Below are 24,257 nucleotides of genomic sequence, written 5' to 3'. Positions count from 1 at the left end.
TATTAAATAAAAAAATGATTGAGTACACTAGAATACTAGATGACACCGTACCACGTGTACGGTATTCCAACCAACGGTCAGTTTCTTCTCTTTGAAATCATTTGAAAATTTAATTGTGGGGAGAATTTAAAAAGACCAACTCGACCTAAAAACCGCATGGCTCAATTCGAGAGAGATGTCTATTTCAATCCGAGTAGATAGTTAACTTACTCTTTATCTATGGTATGACCTAGTTCTGTTAAATGACTAATCTATGTGTTTCATAGATTGGACAATGATGAGCCAGCATCCTCCTCCTCCACGGCTCTGTAAGGGTTAGGTCTACCTCTTACCAACGCTGTCTTCCTTATATAGCCAGTTATGAAGACTTAAGACGCAGATTGCATAGAACATATAGTTCATGATACAATCTAACGCTAAGAACTTCATTGGAAATTTCATTTTAATAAACCAAAGCCAAGAAGAGTAAAACATAAACAGATAGATAAACCAAATCCAAACGCATTTACATCATTCTTAAATGTCGCTGATTTAGAAAAAGTTTTATAATAAAAGATACTATAAACTTTAAAAGAAAAAGAAAAAAAGTTTGGTTAAGAGAGAAGAGATGTATAAAATAAAGTCTGGCATGCATGAAGGAGGAGGAAGGTCAGTGATGATGATCTGTAGAACTTCTGATGGTAAGCTCAACTTTGAGACGGAGAACGCCATCGATGAAGTAAGGACTATCCTCTGCAACGAAAGACGACCATGAAATCCCAAACAAGTTCCTGTACCCAACTGCTTTTCCTCCAGTGAACGTGTAGTTCCCTTTGGACTTGCTTATGAACAGCTCAGACGGCTTTGACATGGCCGAGAACTCATAGTCCACTCCAAAACTCACCGTCCCTTTCTCCTGCATCCCTAGGAACAGCCCGAGACAATGGAACGAGCTCTGCTGGTCCAGGTTGCAATGCGCCGAGAGGAAGAACCCGCGACCGGCGAAGTGAAAGGCCTGAGAATAGACTCTCCCCGAAGGGAACATTCCTCTGCAGTCTCCTCTTTTCAGGTCTAGGTAGACCACGCACTGCGTCTCAGGGATCTGGAACTGGAGTACTTTGACCGGTCTGTATTTGTAAGCCCTCTCTACGAGGCGGCGGTGCACTGAGGCTGATTCTTCCGCGGCTAAGCTGCGTTGCATGTACGGGGCTTCCGCCTTGAAGAAAAGCGCTTCGTGAACGAGCTTTGATACTACCTCGTGCTCGAAGTCGATGCATGCCAGTACCTTCTTCAGCTTACGGCATGTCATGAAAGGGAAGCGGATGGAAGGTGCGAGGCGTGCCCCGAGAATCTCTCTTCGCTCCTCCAACGAAGGGTACTTCGCTCTTGCCCATTTCAAGACTAGATCGTAAACTGCATCCTCTGATGTAACTTGGAGTTCGTCGCTTGATATAACCGCCTCGATTCCCGCCAAGGGCAGAGACATCAACTCCTCTTGAAACCTGTAAAAAAAGATGGCAACCAACCAACGGTGAGAACCGACTCACCCCACTACAAACAGTTATATATCGTCAGTCTTACTTGGTAATATCCTTGTAGTGAGAAGCAAGGAAGAGTTTTGCAGCATCGGTTAAAGGCTGAACAGATGCAGCCATCAGAACAGTAGAGGGAAGGTCGAGGTAAAGCAGGGCATACTCGGGAGTCATATGCATTTTGCGGAGAAGTCTAGAGCAGTGCCTCATGCAAGAGGCAACTTGGAACTTATCAGCAGTCATTAGCACATCCAACAATGCAGGTGGTGTGGTGACAGACACCGCATTGGTATACATAAAGTTCAAAAGCTCCATCAAAGCAGTTTCCTCTGTCATATACACAAAGTAAGGTATGTAATATAAATCAAATCCATCTATATTATGTCGAACTAATACACAACAAATCAACAAATGTAATCCATCTGAGCCTAGTCACATTCAGAAATGTTGAAATGAATACTAAGCTAATAGCTTCTGTTGAAATGGTTTACCTGATGCATTAATTACAAGAGTGGCCTCCCTTTGCACAGATTCCATCATTCCATTAGAGAACAACTAATAAAACAGTTTCAGAAAAGAAACAAAAGTGAGACACACACACACACAAAGGGCAATCAAAACACACACAAAACATCAAAAAAGAAGCATTTACCTTGTAAAAGAAAGGGCTTTTGGCAGCTAAGATAGGAGAACTAATATGAAGTTCTCTAACCCTTTTCGCAACCTGGGGGTCGGAGGACTCCAACTCCCAGGTTGGCGCACTAGTTGCATCATCCTCATCACCTTAAAAAAAATTCAAAAGCCCAATAAGAGCTCTTATGGATCCAACAACGAGACGATCAAAAAAGAGGATGCTTTAGTAAATACTACCTGATGAAGCCTCTTCAATCATAGCCTCGCCTTCAACCATATCAGTCAAAACCTGCTCCTCAGCAGCACCCTCCACAACGTCTGAAATGGTAAATGAAAAAAAAACACACAAAAGTTTAAAACCTATAAAACAAAACCTTAAACCCATTCTATATTATTCCATAACAGACCTAAAGCTAATAATGCCTTTCCTTCTTAAAAAAAGAGAGAGAGAAGAAATGTTACCAGGTTCATTCTTGATAGTATCATCTCTTCTCCTCTTGCGATGACGAGCCCAATCAGCGATACTCCCACCACACCCTCCAGCGTGGGAGGAGGATCCTCTTTCCATGATCACGATCCTAAGCAACCTATCGGAGAAGTTGCTGTCGTTGAAAGCGAATCCGAAGTCTGCTTCTTCTTCTTCATCGGAGGAGGAGTCGTGATGGGGGGTGTCATCAAGTAGGTCCATCTGGTCCTCGAGGGGCTCGAACATGTCAAACACATTGCCTCGACGTACAGGTAGGTTCATGGGAATCAGTGAAAGGGTTAAACTTTGATGGTCGTTAGTTAGTTAATTTCGAAAACTAGAGAGAGATGAGAGGAAAGGATTTTCTTATATAGGTGTCTGATAAACGGTTCGGTTGGTGAACCAATTTCCGGTTTACTTTAGTTAATTAAATATTTTCTGTATATTTGGTCAAATAGCTTTGGATTTCTTTCTATCAATCTTTGATGCATGTTTGACCAAAAAAAGGATCTTTGGATTTGTTTCTGATAAATCAATAAATGGAACATTTGTCTTTTTCTTGAATGCTTCTTAATTACATCACATTAGATATATAATAACCGGTTCGGTTTATAAACCAATTTTCGGTTTACAAACCAATTTTCGGTTTACTTTAGATTATTAAATATTTGATGTATATTTGGTCAAAAAAATGGATTTCTTTCTATCTTTCTTTGATGCATGTTTGACCAAAAAGAGGAGCTTTGGATTTGTTTATGAGAAAAACATTAAATGGAACATTTGTCTTTTAACTCTCTTCATATTAATATATTCTTGAATAATTCTTAATTACATCACCTTAGCTATCTAATAACCGCTTCGGTTTATAAACCAATTTCAATTTTCGGTTTACTCTAGATTATTAAATATTTACTGTATATTTGGTCAAAGAACTTTGGATTTGTTTCTATTTATCTATCAATGTATTTTTGACCCAAAAAGCTTTAAAAAATTAAATGGCACATTTATGTTTTTTGTCTTTTAATTCTCTTCGTATTAATGTATTTTGAATGCTTCTTAGTTACACGACTTTAGCTAACTAATAACCGATTCGGTTTATGAACCAATTTTTGGTTTACTTTAGATACTAAAAATTTGTTGTATATTTGGTCAAAGAGCTTTAGATTTGTTTCTGAGAAAACATTAAATGGCGCATTAATTTTAATTGTATTAAACTTTGATCGTATTAATGTATTCTTAAATGTTTTTTAATTAGTGTTTAAGTTTCCTAACGTTATTAATTAGATCACCTAATAACCGGTTCAGTTTATGAACCGAATTCCGGTTTTCTTTATATACTAAATTCTTTGATGTATATTCAGTCAAAAGAGTTTTGGATTTGTTTCTCACAAAACAAAATTGTATATTCATTTTTTTTGTCTTTACCTCTTTTAGTATTAATGTATTCTTGAATGCATCTTAATTACATTAAGACCAAAGTGTTAAGTTTACTAATGTTGTTAACTAGATCACCTTAGCTTTCTAATAGCCGGTTCGGTTTATGAACTAATTTCTGATTTTTTATTTGGATATTACAGTAAATTCTTGTTGTATACTCCCTCTGTTTTTTAAAGATAGATGTTTTAGAAAAATAAATTGTTTCACAAAGATGTATTTTTTATGTTTCCTATACAAAATTGCAAATTTCAATAAAATTGATTGAATTTATTGAAAGACTATTGGTTAAAATGCATTGAAATTTGATAATTTCTAAAAATGATGTATAGTTAATGTGCTTTCTTAATATGTGTGAAAACACCAAAACATACATCTTTGAAAAACAGAGGGAGTATTTGGTCAAAGAACTTTGGATTTGTTTCTATCCCTAGACGCAGCCTTCGATCTCTCTCGTCTCAGCCTCTCCTCTCAGCCTTTCTCCAAGCCTTTCTCCACCGACGCAGCTGTTCTCATTAAAAGTGTCTTACTTGGGTGATAAGCAAATCTTGTACTCGCTGAATCAGAAAGCATTGATTAACGTGTGAATGAAACTAAATAGAATACCACAACCCTCTTATTATAATGTTCTACATATGCTATTTTTCCTTTTGCCACCTTGAAAGAAGAAAATCTCTTGCAGTGGCAGATCCAGAACAGTTTTAATTGGGGGCACAATACTAAAGATTAAGACTGGACAAAAAAAACAGAATTCTAAGAACTGAACTGAATATGATCCAAAAAACTAGTAGCGCATCCAAATCAAAATTGATTAAATATCTGAACAGGTTCAAAATTTTGGTATCTAAAGAACCGAAACCGAATCCGACCAAACCAAAATATTTTAGGTACCCAAATGTATCCGAAATAGATTTATATACTTAAATATATTAATTATTTTTAAATTTAATGTATACTAAAAATACATCCAAAATATATAAGATACTTTTAAGTTATCAAATTACTTGAAAATATATATAAAAAGTCAAAAGTAAACGTTTAAAATAGCTAAAGCATAATCAAAACACTAAAAATATTTCAGATATCTATTTATTCTCTATCCAAATATTCAAACCAAACTAATTTTTATGTTGCTTTTATGTATTTTAACATATGCTATTTAAATTTATATGTAATGTATTATTTTTTTATAGATTTTGAGAAATTTAAAATAAATAACGAATTTTAATGGTTATCTAAACCCGAACCAAACCTGTAAAGATCCGAACCGAACCCAAATCAAAATTTAGAAATACCAAAAATGAAAGTGAAATCTTTGACCCCGAAAATCCGAATAAGTCCGAATCAAAATGGATATCCGAACGCCAATCCCTACTAAATAATGTTATGCCAATCCCTACTAAAAATGTTATGATCTGAGGACACTTTATCTGTTTATTCACTAAAACAATAACAATTTAATCACATAAGTATAAATTTTTCCAAAAAAAAAGAGTAGGGGGCACGTGCCTCCGTACTTTTAAACCTACATCCGCTCCTGGTCTCTTGGTGTAATAGGTTTTGGTCCATCTGCTTCATTGTATTTATTGTATATACATTAATTATTTTTTCTGTATATAAAATATATTTTGTACGATTTAGATATGATTTTAGATATAATTTTATTAAATCTCATCAAAAGATATTAAGTTTTTTAAAAATATAACGCTAATTCTGTTGTGAATATAAACAAAAATATAATGGTTGATATATACATATAAATTATTAATTTATAATATTAATGAGATCATATATTTACATAAAATATATTTAAAATTATTATCTTACTATTTTATCAGTTTATATTATGTTTTGAAATGGTCTGATTTGAGATCAGATAAATTTACTAAATTTTTAGTGTTTATTAATTTATCGAATAATAGTTTATAAAATTCTATTGTAGTTGGATCCAAAAACTTATAGAGAAATGTTTTTATTCTCCATTAAAATTTATCAAACACTAATATATGTTATCATTTTGAATGGTTTATTTGTCAAATAACCTAAGAAATAAAATAAAAGTTAGATTTTAGTGAAAGAGAAATGAGAAAAGAGGAGGAGTTTTCCGTTGAATAGTGGATTTATGTTTTTAATGTATATAGAGGTAATTTCCTATCTTGAATCATCTCCATCAAAACCAAATTGTTTTTCTTAGTTTGATTTGGTATTTTAGGTCTCTACCGAGTTGATGGATCAGAGTTGTCTAATAAGTTTCTTTTGGGATATATATTAAGCAACAAAATAAATTAAAACCTTGATAAAAATTGCAATCTATTTTAATTTGTGATGTAATGTTTAGGTTTAAACCTTGTTGTACCTCTCTAATGATCATCAATCCAATATGAGAAAAAAATGTTTTTGCAGAATCCATACAAAATTTATTTATTGAGAGACGGTGTAATTTAAGCAGATTATTAAAGCTATTAAAAACTGAAATAAGTGAGCCTTAGAAAAGCTATAAAATACTACAACAAAACAGCTGTTCTCCATTACCTGTAAACCTAACACTGCCAAACCTGACAAATCACATCACCAAACTAGGTCCAGTTTCATCGAAGTACAAAACCAAAATCTTTAAGTAAATTTACATCTATCTATAATAGATAACACATTATTTAAAGAAGAATTTACATTTCAAGTAATTTTTTACTTTTATCCTGCAGGAACAGCAACAAGACAACCTCAAGTTTCAGACCATGAGATATTGTGGGGCCAAATGTTAACAGAGAGAAGAAAAACGAGGATTCCACTGATTAAAATTAAAAATATACTGGTCTTTTTTTTTGGTCACAAAAATATACTGGTCTCTTTTGATAAATCAATGATATAATCAAGTACCAAACCGTAAATAACAAAAAGCATTACTCGTATCCAATCTATCTTATTAAAACAGAAACATTCTGTTGGACTTAACATTTATTTTGTAAGTTTTTAAATTAAATACACTTTTATACTTTATAGTTAAACCTACATTAAATCATTAATATTCCTTTCTTTATACTATTATCCATGTTTCCAAACAATATACTTATTTCTTTATACTACTATCAATGTTTCCAAACAATATATTTTTTATACTACTATCAATGTTTCCAAACAATACAATAATTAATCTTAGTTATTTTATATCTATCATTTTCTCTTTAAAATTTTGTAGAAACGTCATAATTTCATAAATTGCAAAATAATAAACTTTAAAATTTGGATTATAAGATTACAAATTATGAACTATTATAATTTAAATCAAATTAGATTACATATCGGTCATCCAACAGTTCAATCGGTTAGTCTCGGATTTTAATGATATTTTTTTTAGTATGAATATTTTAAAAACCTAAATTGAATTGTCAGATCTCCGGATTAACCGGTATAATCACAATCGGGTTGAATTAAAAAACACTAAATTTAAATGCAAAAATATTCTAAATACACTCTTTAAAATTACCAAAATATTTGTTATATTATTAGTGAAATTTTTCATCGTAAAATATTCCGCGCTTCCAAGCGCGGGTCAAAATCTAGTAATAGCCTTAAGGAGCGATCTCAAGTCTTGGCTCAAAGCTAAACCCAGTGAAGAGCTGAAGAGGGAACTTCTTGGAGACAGGACACTTCTGAGACCACTTCCAACACTTCAACTTCATGTCAAAAGTCAAAAGCGCAGGAGAACCGTAGCTCTGAATGTAAACCATATCATCACTGCCACTACTAGCGAACACATCGTCCAACTCACCAAACCCTTGAAAGTATCTCTGAGGCATTCTCGCCATCTCTTGCCACTCTCTCCTTCCTCCTCCTTCTTTCAAACACCATATCCCAATCCCTTTGATGATGTCTGGCCTATCGTGTTTCCCTATCCCTCCAACGACCACAAGCCTCTCCTTGAGATTCATCAACCTCCCACAGGTTAAAGCACACGGCATTGGGACAAAACTCCTCATCAGTGATGACGTGGAAGAAGATGATAAGTTAGAAGCAATCAAGCCGTGGCGATGGTCAGAGCCTCCCGTAGAGTAAATCAAGAAGTAGAGAACGCTGTCGATGATCACACTCTCGTCTCCTCCTCTCCATCCGGTTAACACATCGGTTAAGGACGTTGTCCACGTCATAGTTTCGGAGCTGTAGAGATGAATAGAGAGCTCCCACTGGAAGAAGTTCCCAGGGACTTGCTTCGACTTCACCACCGAAACAGAGTAGCTCTGTTTCGCTCTGTTCATTGAAGTTGACAATGCCGTGTAGTCTGTAGCCCTGTGACCCGGCGGTTCGATGAGCCTCCTCCATTGCTTGGTGATAGGGTTGGAGACGTAGATCTTGTTTCTACAGTCGTTGTCCATGAAACAAACCAGTCCACAAGAGGAAGCAACAAACCAATTCGAAGTCTCGATGCAGGGGAGATCAAAGGTGTACCATTTCTTGATAACCGGGTCGTAAGCATAACCGGACGGATCATCGGTGCTGGTGAACATGAAGTACCAAGGTCTCTGAGAAACAGAGTTGTTGTTGTTGCTGTTGTTGTTGTTGGAGAAGTTCCATAAGAATCTTCGAGAAGATACGATCTCGTTCCATCTTTTGCAGACCGTGCCAGCTCTGAAGATGCTTGCAATAGGGAGAAAGGATAAGATTCTTTCAAGTAGATCGTCGGGGAGGAGAGAATCCATCGAGAAGGTTTGGCCTTTGGTCTTATCGTCGCTAGGCTCAGAGTATGATTCAGCTTCAGGGACGTATGTAGTAATGTAATTGTACGGATAGTGAGTCCAAGACGTTTCTGCTTCCATCCTCAAAAAAAAAACACTGAAAAAACAACACAAATAATAAAAAAAAAAAATCACAGATAATCCATTTAACAACATAGACCTCTTCAAGACATAACCAAAAAAAAAAAACATAACGTTTTTGAACCAGATTTGTCATTAGACTAATATTGCAATGGATTTTCTTTCAGAAAGAAACCAAAAAGGAGAAAGCTTGTGTCATGCTTTCAAGGTCAAAGATTAAAACTTGATGATGACAATTAATACAAAGGTTAGGTAAACAAAAAAAAAAGAATGTTGTCTTGACGCTTACATGAATCGAATATCTGGTAACACCATACATCATTAAATACCAAACCCCATCATCATCTATCAGTTTTTAATAGCAAGTAACAGATTCAATGAACCAATCAGAGTGAACCAAAAAAAAAAGAATCAATTTACAAAATTAAAAAAATAAACACAGAATAATAAGACAGTGAAACCAGACAGAAACCCATCTGGGATTTCATTACAAACCTTCAGTTTGGAGAACTGGTGGTGGGACTGTGAATCTTACAGAATTCTCGAGATTCAAACCGTAAAAGTATCCAACTTTTTTTTAGATTTGCGAGTGTGAATGCCGGTTTTGGTGGGTCTTGGTTTATTGAAAAGACCCGAAAGATTATATTTTCCTAAAAATGGAAGATGGAGATGAAATGGGTTTGTCGGGATTTCGGATTTGTCGAGAGTGGGAATGAGGACAAGGGTATCATCAAGGAGACAAGAGCCGAGGAAACAAGAATCTGGTTTAAAAAAAAGACAGAAAAAGAGAAGGAAGAAGAGACGTTTCGGGTTCGATTGTAAGTATGAAATGATACAGAAAGTGAAGAGGAAGGAGGAGGACAAAAGAGAGAGAGATGAAACGCGAGGAAGAGAGAAGAAGAAGAAGACGTTTGCTCTTTGCTGTTTTCTCTTCTTTCTATTTTCTTTTTGCCATTTTATTATGGGGTTTAAATAAATAAAAAATAGTATGGAATACAGTGTAGGCGCGTTTCTGCGCGTGTTGTTTTGTATGTATAAAATTAAATACTATATGTAACTGTTCTATTTATTAATAAAAAAATATTTCATGGGAACTTACAAACAAACAAACAAATAATGAAAAATATCATAGCACCCATTATAATGCTGTCTTACTCATCAACCTGTATTTTTCTGTTTAAATAGTATTATATATAATATATATATATATAGAGTAGAAGTATATATTTAAATAACGTATTTACAGAGGAAATGTAGAAATAACAAAATCAATAATATAGTTTAGTTTGGTTGTAGTGTGAAATATCATTGTGATACGTTACTCTTGACTCTTAACCTAAACGTGATTGTTTTTAAATTTGATTATATGGCATCTAAATGGATTTTTATTTAGGTTGTGGTCTTTATTTCACCAAAAACAGTAAAAGTGCTGAAAAAATCGTGTGTTAATTTGGTATTTTACCTCTGCAGCCAGAAGGGTTAGCTGAAAATGACATACCACATGAGGTAAACCGTAACCTTATTTCTTTTGATTATTTTCTGAAAAAATAACAATAAACTAATAAAAAGTTTTATTATTTTTATTTCTTTTAGTAATTATACTTTGCTTTTCAAACACTGAAAGGTCTGTCTCTATATACTTTCCTTAGCCTAGACTTCCGCAGTTTCCAAGTGGCCAATGCCCTTTACCTAAAACACTCACTAGATCACTACGCAATAACAAAATCAAAATCAAACACCCATAAATAACTAATTAGTCTGTACATATTACTATTAATTAATATTTTCGTCGTGAAGCAAGAAAGCTAAATATATTTAAGTACAGCTTTAAAAATGGTGATGGATTCATATGCACTAACTACTTCTAACGTGTAAAGCTATATATCGATCTCAGCTCATACCATTTACTTTATTTCTTCTTTCGATCATATTCATATGCCCTTACCCTTTATGGTCGTGTCACCACTCCATTATTTTTATTCCATATAATAACATGTATATGCAATAAGTGGCTCATATGCTAATACTATATGACCACATTGCTGGTTATGATATGTCTTTTTACAAATCTTTGATCTTTTGAATATGTTTTCTTCGATCTCAATTCAACTGTCAATTGCTTATTTGGTAGTTCAATATGGAGCATAGGTTACTTTTCGATTCGTACGTAGCATCATAGAGTCTATCAAATAATAATAAATCTTCTATCCAGCTGAACCAATAATGCTTGCATGTCGCTTATTATATACTCTTACCAAATTAGAAAACATATAGCTGAAATGGTTGTTATTTTATGTAATAGTATAGTTTGAAATCACATTTTAAGGGGGAATGTGCAACTAAAGTTGATATGTGAATCATTATCACGTACCAAAACAAGAACTAGAATTACGAAGGCAAATATCCAGTGGTATATACCATTTCACTTTTGATGTATATAAATCCAAAACAAGGCAAAAAGAAAGAAGAATAGTAGTGATGCACTGTCTTTAATTATTGCTTTAGTTCTCCTTGCGAAGGTATTAAAGATTTCAAAATACTTTATGCACATGGACACCTGCTTTTTCAAAGAGTCGAAGTCAAAAAAAAAAATTTGTTAAACATCTAATAAAATCATAGAACAAAACAACAATATTTTTTTTTGTTAAAAAGAACAAGAACTGTGATGTGAAAACTGTTTAGAAGATCTAGCAAGATCAATATGCACTAATCAATTTGGCCCATTCGGTGGTTCATATAGAGATATACAAAATTAAAAAATGATAGATGAAGTCAAAAATAAAGATACAAGGACATAGTGGCAAATACTTTATGGACCGGCTTTGGTCTTTCTACCAAATTTAGTTTTGTGCACATTAAGTAACTTCTCACTTCTTATTATTTACATTATGAAGCAATCCCACTAACACATGCACACGCATAAATCTTTGTCTTATAACTGTTTTTTGTTCACTAAACTAGTTTTTAGATACTGTTTTCAGACTTCATACAGTTAGAGCTGGACAAAATAATTTTGATTTGCTTTGTTATATGTATCGAATCGAAAATCAGATATTGTAACTTTACAAAGCAAATCAAATACTACTATGCAACATTCTTAGAAAATAAAGCAATCATAAATATTAATATTTTTCAAAACGTATACCCAATCCGATTATATATATACAACATTCTTAGAAAATAAGCAAATCATAAATATTAATATTTTCAAAACGTATACCCAATCCGATTATATATATATATATATATATATATTAATATTTATGTAAATAATATATTTTATATAAGTTTACAATATTAATATTTATTAAATTTATTATATTAGTTATTAGAATTAAAAACAAATATTTTATTTTTGCAATACAATTTTGATTTTTTAATTTTTACGAATCAAATATCTAGTAGAAAATACAAAAAATTTCTGGATATCCGAAACACCAAATATCTAGAAATCTATAGATCAAATTGAATCAGATATCCGATACGTACATACAATACATACACATAGCTCAAAAGTGGTAACCGACCATTTCCATTTTACTTCTTCCTCAGAGCCGTCAAAATTTGACTGGTTCTGAATACATACGTTCAAGTGTGTCTACGTGATTATGTAAGAGTCTCAGGACTCTCAACTCAATTATCCTTCGCAAAGCTGGTTATACAGTTAAAAACAAATGAATAAGGTCTCGTAAGTTCGTAAGTTATGCTATATATGTAGAAAGTGGGCTAACTTTGTTGCTTTATCTATGTTAATGATTTTTCTTGGCAGCGCTGCACAACGAAAGTGGACCAAACTTAGAACTAGAAGTCACAATGATCATGATGATGCTTTCTTCTGCTCCACGTTTTGTTGTTCGCTTTTTGTTTTTACTGTTTATCTACCACGTTTCGACTTATATACCTATCTTACTCTATCTCTTTAGTTCTAGATAATGACTGATCCTATTCATTTGAAAAAAAAATGTCAGTAACATGAACGAAGTGACTCCTTTTGTCAACAATCGGTTATAATACTTTCTTTTACTCCGCCGCCTTATACCCAGCTCCTTCCTCACTTGTTCCGTTGTTCGGTGACAAATCTAACGTGGATTCCGCAAATTTAAGATTAGACCAAGGGATCAGTGGATTCTAATGTTTGTAATCATGAACTATTTCATCTGCTCTCCTCAGCCGAAACCTTTTCAAGGCCAATATTCGCTAAGATATTGGGCTTTAGGACCATTAGTGTTCAGAATCTTTTATATTAGTACGGGCTTGGGCCTTGACAAAGTAATGCAGTGCTAAGTCCATTATTTGAATATCAAAGAACACTAGTTTGCTTACCTAAAAAGTATGACAAAGCAGAACAGCCCAGCGCGCCCACCATTTGATCTTTTAAGTATATTATCAGGGATAAATCAAATAACACCCACACACAGAACATTGAACAAAGCAAAACCACAAAAGTCACAATCCACGAGTATCAAAAAGAGCCATGTGAAAAGGACCATAACAAAACCTACACAAGAACAAAAAAACAAAAATTCAAATAACAGTGTAGTGAGAGTCCCATTCGAAAGAGTTATCTAAGCAAATTAAATCTCGATTCAATTCAATTCAATCTAACATCTCTTCCATAGTAACAAAACGAAATTTTCAAAATATTCAAAAGCAAAAAAAAAAAAAAAAAAAAACAGAACACATACTGATAATCAAACAAAAACAAAAAAAAAGCTATTTGTGTTGATTTTAACCATGGGTATTCAAAGCTTCCCAGACCAAGTTCTTAACAACAGGATTAGCCTTATCTCTAGCCTGATAAGCCGCTTTCTTCAAAGTCCTAACCGTCAGCTTATTCGCCTCCCACCACGACATAGTCCTATACGGAAGCTTATGCTTCTTGCAAAGCTCCTGAACCACGGGAGACACTCTCCGCAGGTTACAACGCGGCAGCCTGGGAAACAAATGATGCTCGAGCTGAAACTGCAACCCGCCGTAAAACCAATCCATGTACGGCACGCACGTGATATCCAGCGTCCCCGCCGCCTGCTTCTCGAACCAGTCGTGCCCCGTTGGCGGTCCACGTAGACATCCGCGGCGAAATGGTTAAGCGTGAACTGTATATGCTGAAGCGCGGTTACGGCGAAGCTGGTGAACACGAATAAAAATCTCTCCTGCCACGTCGGTAAGCAGGAGACCAAGAGCGGGAACCACGTCCAGAACACCAAGATTCCCGCGAAGTTGAGCGCGCGGTCCTCCACCTCGCGCCTGGAGAAGAGCAGGAGGAACGTCTGGACGAAGAGGTTGATCCTCCCGAAGCACATGACGGGGTAGTAAGTGTAATGCTGGTAGCTGATCAAGAGCCTGGCCAACGGATCGAAAGTTAGTTTGCGATCGTAGAAACGTGACGTCATCGAGGCGAAGAACTTGGTGGAGACGGCGAAGACGGGGATGTGCTGGAGATCGGGATCGTAATCGAGGCTGTTGCAGGCGAGGTGGTGAGCGTTGTGAGTCCACTTCCACCACGCGATGGAGATCCCCGTGAGGCAGTTACCAGATACGATCTGAGCGATTCTGTTGCACTTCTCGTTGGACATGATGACGTAGTGCCCCGAGTCGTGGCCGATGTACGCGCTCTGGATCCAGAGGAGACCGAGGAGAGCCGCGGCGATCTGGTGAGCGACGATCGAGTCGCACGCCAATACGCCGTAGAGGACGCCGGCGAACATGGCGGCGATGAAGGATAAGGTGTAGAGAGCGACGTGTCCTTTCGATTCGAAGAGGCCGAGTCTGCGGAACTCGGCGGCCATGCGGCGGTAGTCGCGGGAGACCTCGGAGACGCGGTGGTCTCTGATGCGGTAGCCGGTGAAGAGGTTGTCGAGGCGGTGCCAGGCGGTTCCGGGGTGGAAAGCGGTGAACGCGTCGGTTACGTCTTGGCCGGCGAGGTTGAGGATCACCGTGTCTCCGCCGGGGTGGGATTTGATCCAGTCGGAGACGTTGTAGACTTTGCCTTGGATCGCGATCCATAGATCTCCTGGTTTGTTGTGGTTTTTGAGATCCTCGTGAGTAATGTACTTCTTATCCGTCTCTTCCGCCATTGAATCGGAATCGGAATCGCTCTCGCTGATGCGCTTGTTATCTAATCCTCTTCGACTCTCCCTTATCTTTTATAATATGGTTGGTTTTGATATATTTTTTAAATTAAACGAATATCTCGGAACCGATATTACGTGGCTCAGAGTGCCCACGTCAGTCCTTTCTCACGTTTTTTCAAACAAAAAAAAATCGGTTAATGTGTTTAGTTTTTGGTACGATTGAAATTTTAAAAACTTACTAAGTTTTAAAAAATTTGTTTTGTAATGGTTACATTATATAAAAGTTAGTGCTGGCCCGCGTAGTCATGAAATGGCAAGACACACCACGTGTTATAGCCTTTGATATTTTCTTCTGCTCTCACTTATTATTGGTTGGTATCCGTCAATTTTCTACGCACTTCCCAGAAAAGGTATAGTATCAGTCAAATGTCAAAAAAACGAAAAAATATTAATCAATCAATCATCTTTTACTGAAAATGTGATTTTTTTTTCCCTCAACATAGATTTTATTGATTAAAAAGGGTCAGGCCCATGGCCGAAACCCAACCACAAAAATTATAAATAAATAGTCCACAACAATTGGGCGCTATAACAAAGGCCGAAGCCCAGAAACCGGGAAACTGGCCCACACGGCCCAACACTCTAGATCGGGGAGTTCGCCATAAGCGCACCGAAAGGAGATGGACCTGGACACGTGTGAAGATCTCCGCATTCGGCTCGACACGCGTCCTCCATCTCGACTTGATCAACCACCTGAAAATATGATTTTTTACCTTTATAAATTTAGATTTTACAATATGTGATTTTTTACCTAATCATGAAAAAAATCTATGATGTATATTGTAAAATCTAAATTTATAAAGGTGAAAATGTGATTTTTTACCTTTATAAATTTAGATTTTACAATATACATCATAGATTTTTTTTCATGATTAGGTCCTGTCTTGCTGACATCAACTTTTTAGTTGTAAAAGGCACATATATAGTTTTGCACATATATAGTTTTGGCCTTTCACGAGTTTTAGCATATTCCATGATACCACTTCGTGTTAATAAGTATATTTCTCAATGGAGATGCACCGTCCCCTGTTGGCTAACTGTTCACCAAGACTTGGTCTCAAAGACGCACTGCTGTTATATTCGAGATCTTTTTCTCTTCTGTTGTTAACTAGTGAAGATATTTTCTCCTCATTGAGATCTAAACTATATTGTATTTTACTTCAACCAACCAATTATTATTTTGTTTTCAAGTGCGCTGTTCTATCCAATGAGGGACAAACAGCAACAGAAAGAAGTCAGATATACATAATTAATTCCAGTTCATTTTATTAAAATGTGATAAATCAAATAGCAAATGGGAGGGAAACTCTGCATCTAGGACATTTGAACGAAGACTTTTTTTTGCTAAAGAAGACTAGGCAAGCATTTGGGAAGACGATCATTCACGTTTTTTTAATAACTAAAATCCATAAATATAACGTTTAAAAATTGGTACGATCTGTTGTTATAAGCTTTGTTTTCTTGGTAGGAAAGAGATATTTTGAATGCAAAATTATTCAGAAGATATCTTGAAATTTTATGATGTTTGCTTAGTAGAAAGAATAGACCAATGGGCCTACATTGTATAATAACCTTTGAAACTTTATGATGCTTGTTTTCTTAGTGGGCCTTAGTGTGGAAGCCCAATAATACAAGTGTACAAACGTGAAATGTGTGTGTTTAAAACGTAACGACGAGTCCTAATTAATTAATTACGAATCTCTTCTGGGAAATTAATTGCTTTGTGGGGGGGATTCAGATCGATTTGGCGGAAGAAGAATCGGATCTTCATAATTTTGAGACGAAGATTTACACGATACAAAGGAGGAGGAGGAGGAGGAGGAGGAGGAGGAGGAATCTGTAAGGTATTGAGAGTGTGGAAGGAGATTTGAGAGAGAGGTATGTGGAGTTCGATCGAGAATCTGAAGGAGAACTTGAACAAGATAGCGCTCGATGTGCATGACGACGACGAAGACGAAGAGGATCTACACAGTTACGGCTCATCCAATGGCTTCGGTGACGTAGCGGATTCTAATCGAAGGACTTCCAATGGGTTTAGGTCTTCCAGGTATCCCATCTCCAATGGAATTGAATCGCCTGCTCATCATGAGGTATTCTTCGCTCGATCCATCCGTTAGTCCTCGAAATGTAGTTTATGTGATGTTAGGTTTGGTTGTTTTTGTGATTCAATTTGTGTGTGACTGTGTGTGTGTGTTTTAGATTGAGAGGTATAAGGCAGAGATTAAGAAGCTTCAGGAGTCTGAAGCAGATATCAAAGCTTTATCAGTCAATTACGCCGCTCTCTTAAGAGAAAAAGAGGTAAATATTCTTACTTGTTATATATATTTCCACCTCTATTTTCTCTATCTCCTTTTACTCCAAAAATGCCATTTGATTACAGGATCAGATTTCCAGATTGAACCAGGAGAATGGCTCATTGAAACAAAACCTGAAAGACGCTCGAACCGACATCAATAATGCTGTCAAGGTAGAACACATGAGATGTTAGTTTACATCAGTATGTACACATTATGTTTAGATAGAAGCTATACTGTCTGTAATGAAATGCGTTATTGATACACGTGGTTATATGCTCAACGTGTTAGTGAGATATAGTTGGAGACAAAAGATTTTCTTTAGGTCAGTTGTAATATCAAGATTTTGAAGCTGGTTTTTGTCAACATTCTTAGCTTGATATAAGCTTTTAGATTTTTTATCTTCTGATTTTGTTTAGTTATGCCCATATCATGCGTGAAGGTTTTAAGCTTTTAGATTTATTTGTAATCTTCTCCAGGGAAACAACGTTCAGTCACCCAACCGGTTACAAAAATCTTTGTCTAATTCAAAGACTCGAAGCCATATGTCCAATGGTAAAGGGAAGGATATCGATTCACAGATAAATGAAAAGGTAACACCCATTGTTTATTTTACCATTAGTTTAATTTGTGGTCTTGGAACTGTTTGTTTCTCTATTCTAGGATACATAATTACATTAGAAACCATTTTTATCTGTATTGAAAGTGCCTTTTATTGCTATTGGGAGGTAAAAAACCTAATTCTAAGCGGTAATCTGGATGTCATTTTAGGACCTTGCAGATATGCTAGAAGATAGAACCAAATCACTGGCAGCTGTTCAAGCTAAAGAGCTTGCCAAAGAGCGCGAAAAATTAAGAGACCTCCAGCTTTCTCTGCAGGGTATGTAATATTACTAGTAGATTGATGCTTCTTTTGTATCTCCCTTATCTTGTATTCTCACTTACCTTACTTTCTCACAGAGGAGCGGAAGCGGAGTGAATCTTTCAAGGAGGAACTCGAGTCGCTGAGGTTAGACAAGCACAAAGTAAGTCTTTGAATAAGGAAGCACTTACATTTATGTATACATATATCAATCACCATCTTTAACGTATGACTTGTTATATCTGCAGACCTCCTTGGAGATTAGCAAACTGCGTAGTGAATTGGATGCAAAATTACTTGAAATCAAACACTTACAGATGAAGATTAGTGGTCAGGAGAGCCACGCTGTCGGAACTGCCATGGAACATCTAAAAGAAACTAACAAAGCTCTGGAGAAGGAAAACAACGAGCTTAAGGTTTACTGTGTTCCATACTACCTCCTTGTCAATGTATGATCTAATCTGACCTGCTTTTTCCTCACTACGTAGTTGAAGCGAAGTGAGCTAGAAGCTGCTTTAGAAGAAAGCAGGAAGCCAACCAGTAGCAGAGTCTTCCCAGACGCCACAGAGACTCTGACTAAACATCCCAGTAATTTGGACAAGGTTCTTTAACCAGACGAGACATTGTTGTATACAAATTTTGCATTGCTATCATGATATGTAGATTAATTATTTTTCGTTTCTTCTTAAACTGTTCCATATATAACTAGATGAGTCAAGATAGCTTTCCTCGAAAAGAAGAACTGGAGCAGTCTTTGCAGAGGTTGGAAACAGATCTGAAGGAAACGCGACGAGAAAGGGATAAGGCACGGCAAGAACTAAACCGGCTCAAACAACACTTGCTAGAAAAGGTTGGGTACTGTAAAAGCTAATTTTCTAGAGAAACTATTATAGTCAGATCATTACTCCACCTGTTATTACATGTTATCCTTTTGATCATTATTTTGCAAACCATCTCCGGTTTCTAGTAATTCATTCTAAGCAATATTTTCTTTAATACTCTTATGAGAAGGTAATATGTTTATGTTTTCTTTCCAAAAATCTTATAGGAAACCGAGGAGTCTGAGAAAATGGATGAAGATAGCCAATTGATTGAAGAACTTCGCCAGACTAATGAATATCAAAGGTCCCAGATATCTCAGTTGGAGAGAACACTTAAGCAGGCAATGGCTAATCAGGAGGATAACAGGATGAGCAATGACAATCAAAACCGAAAGTTAAAGGAAACGATTGATGACTTAAACCTAAAGCTTACAAACTGTTTGAGAACGATCGAGTCCAAAAATGTTGAACTTTTAAATCTTCAAACTGCTCTTGGCCAGTATTACGCCGAAATCGAAGCTAAGGTTAGTATTAAAAATTCAAATCTTGCCTTTTTTTTTCTTTCACATTGATGTGTTCTTGCTCATTTTGTAGGAGCATTTTGAACGGGAGCTTCTGGTGGCTAAAGACGAGATGATGAAGCTTAATGCTCGTTTGAAAGTAGGAATATAAATAGAACGTTTCCTTTGTTAACTTTGTTCTACTATTTCCGTATTGGTCTGATGATCTTTTTGCTATTGCTTAAGGATGCTGATGAGCGGTTAGAGTCATCGAATAAAGAAAAGGGAGATCTCACAGCCAAACTGGTGCAAGCCGAAAAGGTTGCAGCTGAATGGAAAAGCCGGGTGAGTAAGGTTGAAGAAGACAATGCAAAAGTGCGCCGTGTTCTTGAGCAGAGCATGACGAGGCTAAATAGAATGTCAGTTGAGTCTGATAATCTCGTTGACAGGTACACCGTTTATACAATCATATAGATTTTTCGATTCTCCTGTCATAGTCTGATATAGTAATGAAATCCAACAAACTTTTGCAGGCGTATCGTTATCAAATTACTAGTTACGTACTTCCAGAAGAATCATAGCAAAGAGGTAAAAGATTGATTACGAGTTTTGGTTTGTTTTTGAGACATTCAAATTTAAACTCAGATGTTTCGTTGCTTGTGCATAGGTTTTGGACCTAATGGTTAGGATGCTGGGATTCTCGGAGGAAGATAAAGAGCGGATTGGAGTGGCTCAACAAGGAGGAGGCGGTAAAGGTGTTGTTAGAGGCGTACTGGGCCTTCCCGGTCGCTTTGTTGGCGGAATCTTGGGTGGGAAATCGGCAGGTTCACATGCTAATGCGGCGGCTTCTGATAACCAGGTAAAAAGCTACCTTCATTACACTGATCGATCCGTCAGTACACAAAGCCAAGTTTCACTGAGACATTACTCTTTTATGATTCTTGTTTTGCAGTCTTTTGCGGATTTATGGGTGGATTTCTTACTCAAAGACGCAGAAGAGCGAGAAAGAAGAGAAGCAGAAGAGGCAGCAGCAGCAACCAAAGCAAAAGAAGATTCGGAGAAGACAAGACAAGACCCATCTTTGTCGTCTGATTCGGAATTCTCGACGGTGCCTCTCAGATCACCGGAGAGTAATCAACGGCTCTCGAGACTACTTCAGTAAAATTATAAAATAGAAGATACACATACTTTACATTGTGTTTGTAATTATGATCTCTCTCATACAGAGTTTGTTTGTTCCTTTTTGTTCTTTTATTCCAGTTGTTTTTTTCTAAAGTAAAAGCTATTTTTCTTTTGGTGATGTATGTATTGTTGGAAATTTGAATGGAAACGAAAGAATAAAAGTGAGATATCAGATGTTACTTAGTTATCACTATATTTGTTTTTGTTGATGATGAAACAAAATTCTATTTGACAGGTTTCTTAGTGTTCTCTACTACTAGTTTGGTCTAATAACTCTTACATGTATGTATGCAAGAGTCGAGCAATTGAACCAGTTTCTCACAACTGCCCTATAGGAAAATTGTTTTTGTTATCAGATGCATATAGACAGACCCACCCCATTTTTGTGGACAATGAATAGACTTATGTTTTCTTTTCTCTCTATTCTTTGGTGAAAAGAATGGTCACTTTGTGCATATTGTTTCATATGGTTATTTTACTCTAAAATATCAAAATAGTGTTCACTAGTAAGTTTACAATATAAAACAAATTTCAGAATGTGTTAAGATAGCATCAAATAATTGTTGACAAATTGTATGTGCTTGCAATACAGTTGTATTCACCTAATTCCTTATAACATCATAAATATTTCACACAAGATACAATATTAAATAAACAAAACATTATAAGAAAACAAAAACTTAAGTTCAATAATATGCTACATATGATTTATGAAATTATTTATAATAGAATATTGGAGTGTTGCATTGAGCATGTCACTACATAATGTTTGAAATCATATTTATTTATTGTTATTTCCTTGCAAATATTTCTATAATACTATGAATAGTTATATGGATGTTCATCGTAGATCCAAAACCCTATATTATAAACCCTAGAACAAATCAATCTTCATCAATTCACGGCAAAATTCAAGTCAAATATCTGTTAAAATAAACAATCCATTTGGACCGGCCTAAAAGATGTTGTTGACCAAGTCCTGAATTTGGTAACTTTTTCTTCTTTTTTTTTGAAAATAAAAGGAAGGTTAAGGTTTGCTAACTTTGTTCCAAAAACATTAGTATAGATGTTAACACAAGCTAACACATACATGATAACTTTTTCCAAAAACATTTGCATATCAGAAACTAAAACCCAAATATTTGCATGTTTATTATGATAGAGTTTAGGTACAGATTCTTACACAATCACTCACCAAACTCAATTCCAAAGACACACGAAGATCTATTGAATAAAAAGAAATGTATTATACTTTGAATCATGAACTATTTTGATGTGTCGGCTTAATCCGAACACAATCTTCTCAAGAATACTGGCCTAACCTAGATGCTTCCACTCAAGTCTCGTGACTCAATTCCGTTTCCAAAGCTGCCTCTCCGTAAACGATGACCTTGTGCTTTTATATTTGATTCTTATTCAACGACAAAGTATATGAAGTTCTAAACCAAACCAAGTAGAGTGTCTCCTCAGCATATGAATACCTCACCAACCTTCTAATACTCTTATTAATTGGTGGAATAGTAGACAATACGAAACTTTGTGAATGATATTGAAGAAAAAAATGTTTATCTTCTCACAGTACTAAAGCTAATACAAATCTTATCATGTTATTTCCAAATATAAGTTCTGGAAAGAAAAACAAACACATGTAGTGATATGGTTTTACGGTATATATAATATATGTGAAGATCTAATACCTATTTTTTTTAAGTTACAAAAAATATGTACTAGATCTTCACAATAAGTAAATTCAATCATATATTTTTTCTGTTTTATAGTAATTGTTATTTTAACATTTTTTCTTGTTATACAAAAAATGTTATTTTACAATTCTAATGTAAATTATATTTATTTCCAGCTGAAAATTAATTGTAAATTATATTAGTTTTATAAATAATTTAATTTATCTCAAATACTATTGGTCAGAGATGTGCAATTAGTAATAATTTATATATATTTTCGTCATTTTTAAATTTGTGTGAAAAATGTCGAAGTGACACTTATACAGAAACTGATGGTAAACTGGTCGTTATGCTACTACCACAAAAACAGTACTTACTATTCAGTTTGATACAAGAAAATAAAAACAATAAGTAAAGCAGCTCAATCAATACTTTGAATGATTTCATTCCCAAGAACAATATATAATCTTAAATACATTGCAACTGATCCCAACAAAAACAAATTAAAACATTTGTATTAACTTCTAGTTCTTCTCCGATCAGCGGCGTATTGAGACAACGGGACAACTTCCGACAATGGAGTAGACTGTGGTGTTGACTGAGGCGTTGACTGCGGCGTTGGAAGTGGAGAGTTTCGACAAACGGGACAAGAACCATTGAGCTTAAGCCAAGCGTCAAGACAAGAAACATGGAAGTAGTGTTTACACTCGGGCATCATCCTTACCATATCTTCTTCCATATACTCACATAAACATATGGAACACGCCGTCTCTCCGTCACCGCCTTCATCATCACCTGAATCGGCGACGGTGATTCCCTTAATGTAGCGGAACTTAGGGTAAGAGTTGATGATCGGTTGATCAAGTCCACCTACGACGACGTTACCAGAAGGAGCTGACTCAAGATCGTCTCCTTCCGCTACGAATATGATTCTTGGGAGGATTATGGTACGGTTACCGAAAGAAGAGTCTAGGTTTGCGGCGGAGGTAGAGAAGCGGAGGCGGGAGGCGCGGCAACATATGTAGGAAGAGAGGATGATTGTGGAGATAAGGACGAGGAAACCAAGAGCTATGGCTATGGAGTAGCCAAGGCCGAGGCTGGTTATGTAAGTAGGGATAGGGACTGGAGGTGGAGGTGGAGGAGGAAAGAAGGTGGTTGACATTTGATGGTGAAGAAAGAGGTTAGGGCCATGTGGCGAGGGAGATGGAAACAAGAGTGATGGAGGGGAGATTATTATTGTTTTGTTTGTTTGGGTTGGGAGGTGGGTGGAAAAATGTAGCTCTACTGCATTGAATACAAAAGTTTGGCAAAATATTAAAAGCTTTGCATTTATTAGGGTTCTTGTTATAGGTTTTGTGATATACATAGTGACTTCAGTTTGTGGCCCAAGGAAGGTCGCTAGTGTTATCTTATTTTTTGTTTAAGTGCTTCAGCAGTTTGACATTGACATCATGACATGTGTGTGGTATTTGTTGTTTATCTGTTTTGAGTGAGTTTCGTTTCATCAAACCATGATCGTTATTATTATTGTTTGTATAATCCTCATGACATGTGTGCGGTATTTGTTGTTTTATCTGTTTTCAGTGAGTTCGTTTCATCAAACCATGATCGTTATTATTGTTTGATGTTGGTATTTATTGCAAATTACTAGAAACATATAATAAGAGTAAGACTATGAGAAACTTCACTTATTAGTTGTTACATAGATATGTTGAAGAGGGCTAGTAGTAAGTAGTAACTATATTAATTCTTAACCAGCAGAGGAGAAGTATAAAACAAAGTGGAAAAGGGTTGCGACTATCTCTTTTTAGGATCAAAATCTTCAAAAAATTAAAAAAGAAACTCCGTTGCCGGGACTCGAACCCGGGTCTCTCGGGTGAGAGCCGAGTATCCTGACCAGCTAGACTACAACGGATTTTGTTAGTAG

The 24,257-nt window shown here is 35.8% G+C and overlaps 5 protein-coding genes and 1 non-coding gene across 6 annotated transcripts; 1 reads left to right on the top strand and 5 right to left on the bottom strand.

The window, feature by feature from the left end:
- Positions 1-649: 649 nt before the first annotated feature.
- Positions 650-2,952, bottom strand: LOC108858678 (BTB/POZ domain-containing protein POB1-like). Its single transcript, XM_057010514.1, has 6 exons — positions 2,607-2,952; positions 2,382-2,462; positions 2,164-2,294; positions 2,003-2,066; positions 1,561-1,840; positions 650-1,481 (listed from the first exon to the last, which is right to left on the bottom strand). The coding sequence occupies exons 1-6, from the start codon at positions 2,890-2,892 to the stop codon at positions 650-652; spliced, it is 1,674 nt and encodes a 557-aa protein (XP_056866494.1). The 5' UTR covers positions 2,893-2,952.
- Positions 2,953-7,524: 4,572 nt separating this feature from the next.
- Positions 7,525-9,828, bottom strand: LOC108837272 (F-box/kelch-repeat protein At3g61590). The gene is made up of 2 exons (XM_057011156.1): positions 9,145-9,828; positions 7,525-8,871 (listed from the first exon to the last, which is right to left on the bottom strand). The coding sequence occupies exons 1-2, from the start codon at positions 9,168-9,170 to the stop codon at positions 7,614-7,616; spliced, it is 1,284 nt and encodes a 427-aa protein (XP_056867136.1). The 5' UTR covers positions 9,171-9,828; the 3' UTR covers positions 7,525-7,613.
- Positions 9,829-13,408: 3,580 nt separating this feature from the next.
- LOC108856553 (delta(8)-fatty-acid desaturase 1) lies at positions 13,409-15,124 on the bottom strand. Its single transcript, XM_018630385.2, is given in 2 exon segments — positions 13,409-13,918; positions 13,921-15,124. Coding segments are annotated over 2 exon segments (1,347 nt in total). The 5' UTR covers positions 14,933-15,124; the 3' UTR covers positions 13,409-13,583.
- Positions 15,125-16,717: 1,593 nt separating this feature from the next.
- On the top strand, positions 16,718-20,841 carry LOC108805138 (golgin candidate 3). The gene is made up of 15 exons (XM_018577107.2): positions 16,718-17,079; positions 17,189-17,287; positions 17,370-17,456; positions 17,763-17,876; positions 18,055-18,163; positions 18,244-18,308; positions 18,394-18,561; positions 18,634-18,747; positions 18,855-18,995; positions 19,194-19,490; positions 19,561-19,626; positions 19,713-19,915; positions 20,000-20,054; positions 20,134-20,325; positions 20,419-20,841. Exons 1-15 carry the CDS (start codon positions 16,870-16,872, stop codon positions 20,626-20,628), a joined length of 2,130 nt encoding a protein of 709 aa, XP_018432609.1. The 5' UTR covers positions 16,718-16,869; the 3' UTR covers positions 20,629-20,841.
- Positions 20,842-22,759: 1,918 nt separating this feature from the next.
- LOC108859683 (RING-H2 finger protein ATL68) lies at positions 22,760-23,597 on the bottom strand. The gene has a single exon (XM_018633590.2). It carries the CDS (start codon positions 23,490-23,492, stop codon positions 22,848-22,850), a length of 645 nt encoding a protein of 214 aa, XP_018489092.2. The 5' UTR covers positions 23,493-23,597; the 3' UTR covers positions 22,760-22,847.
- A 575-nt stretch (positions 23,598-24,172) lies between these two features.
- Positions 24,173-24,245, bottom strand: TRNAE-CUC (transfer RNA glutamic acid (anticodon CUC)). The gene has a single exon. It is a non-coding gene; the product is annotated as a tRNA-Glu (tRNA).
- Positions 24,246-24,257: the final 12 nt, after the last annotated feature.

Source organism: Raphanus sativus, chromosome 5 (assembly GCF_000801105.2).
Source record: "Raphanus sativus cultivar WK10039 chromosome 5, ASM80110v3, whole genome shotgun sequence".
NCBI classification, from domain to species: domain Eukaryota; kingdom Viridiplantae; phylum Streptophyta; class Magnoliopsida; order Brassicales; family Brassicaceae; genus Raphanus; species Raphanus sativus.
Note: the sequence above shows the minus strand (reverse complement) of the source record. Positions and strands in the feature narration are given on the sequence as shown.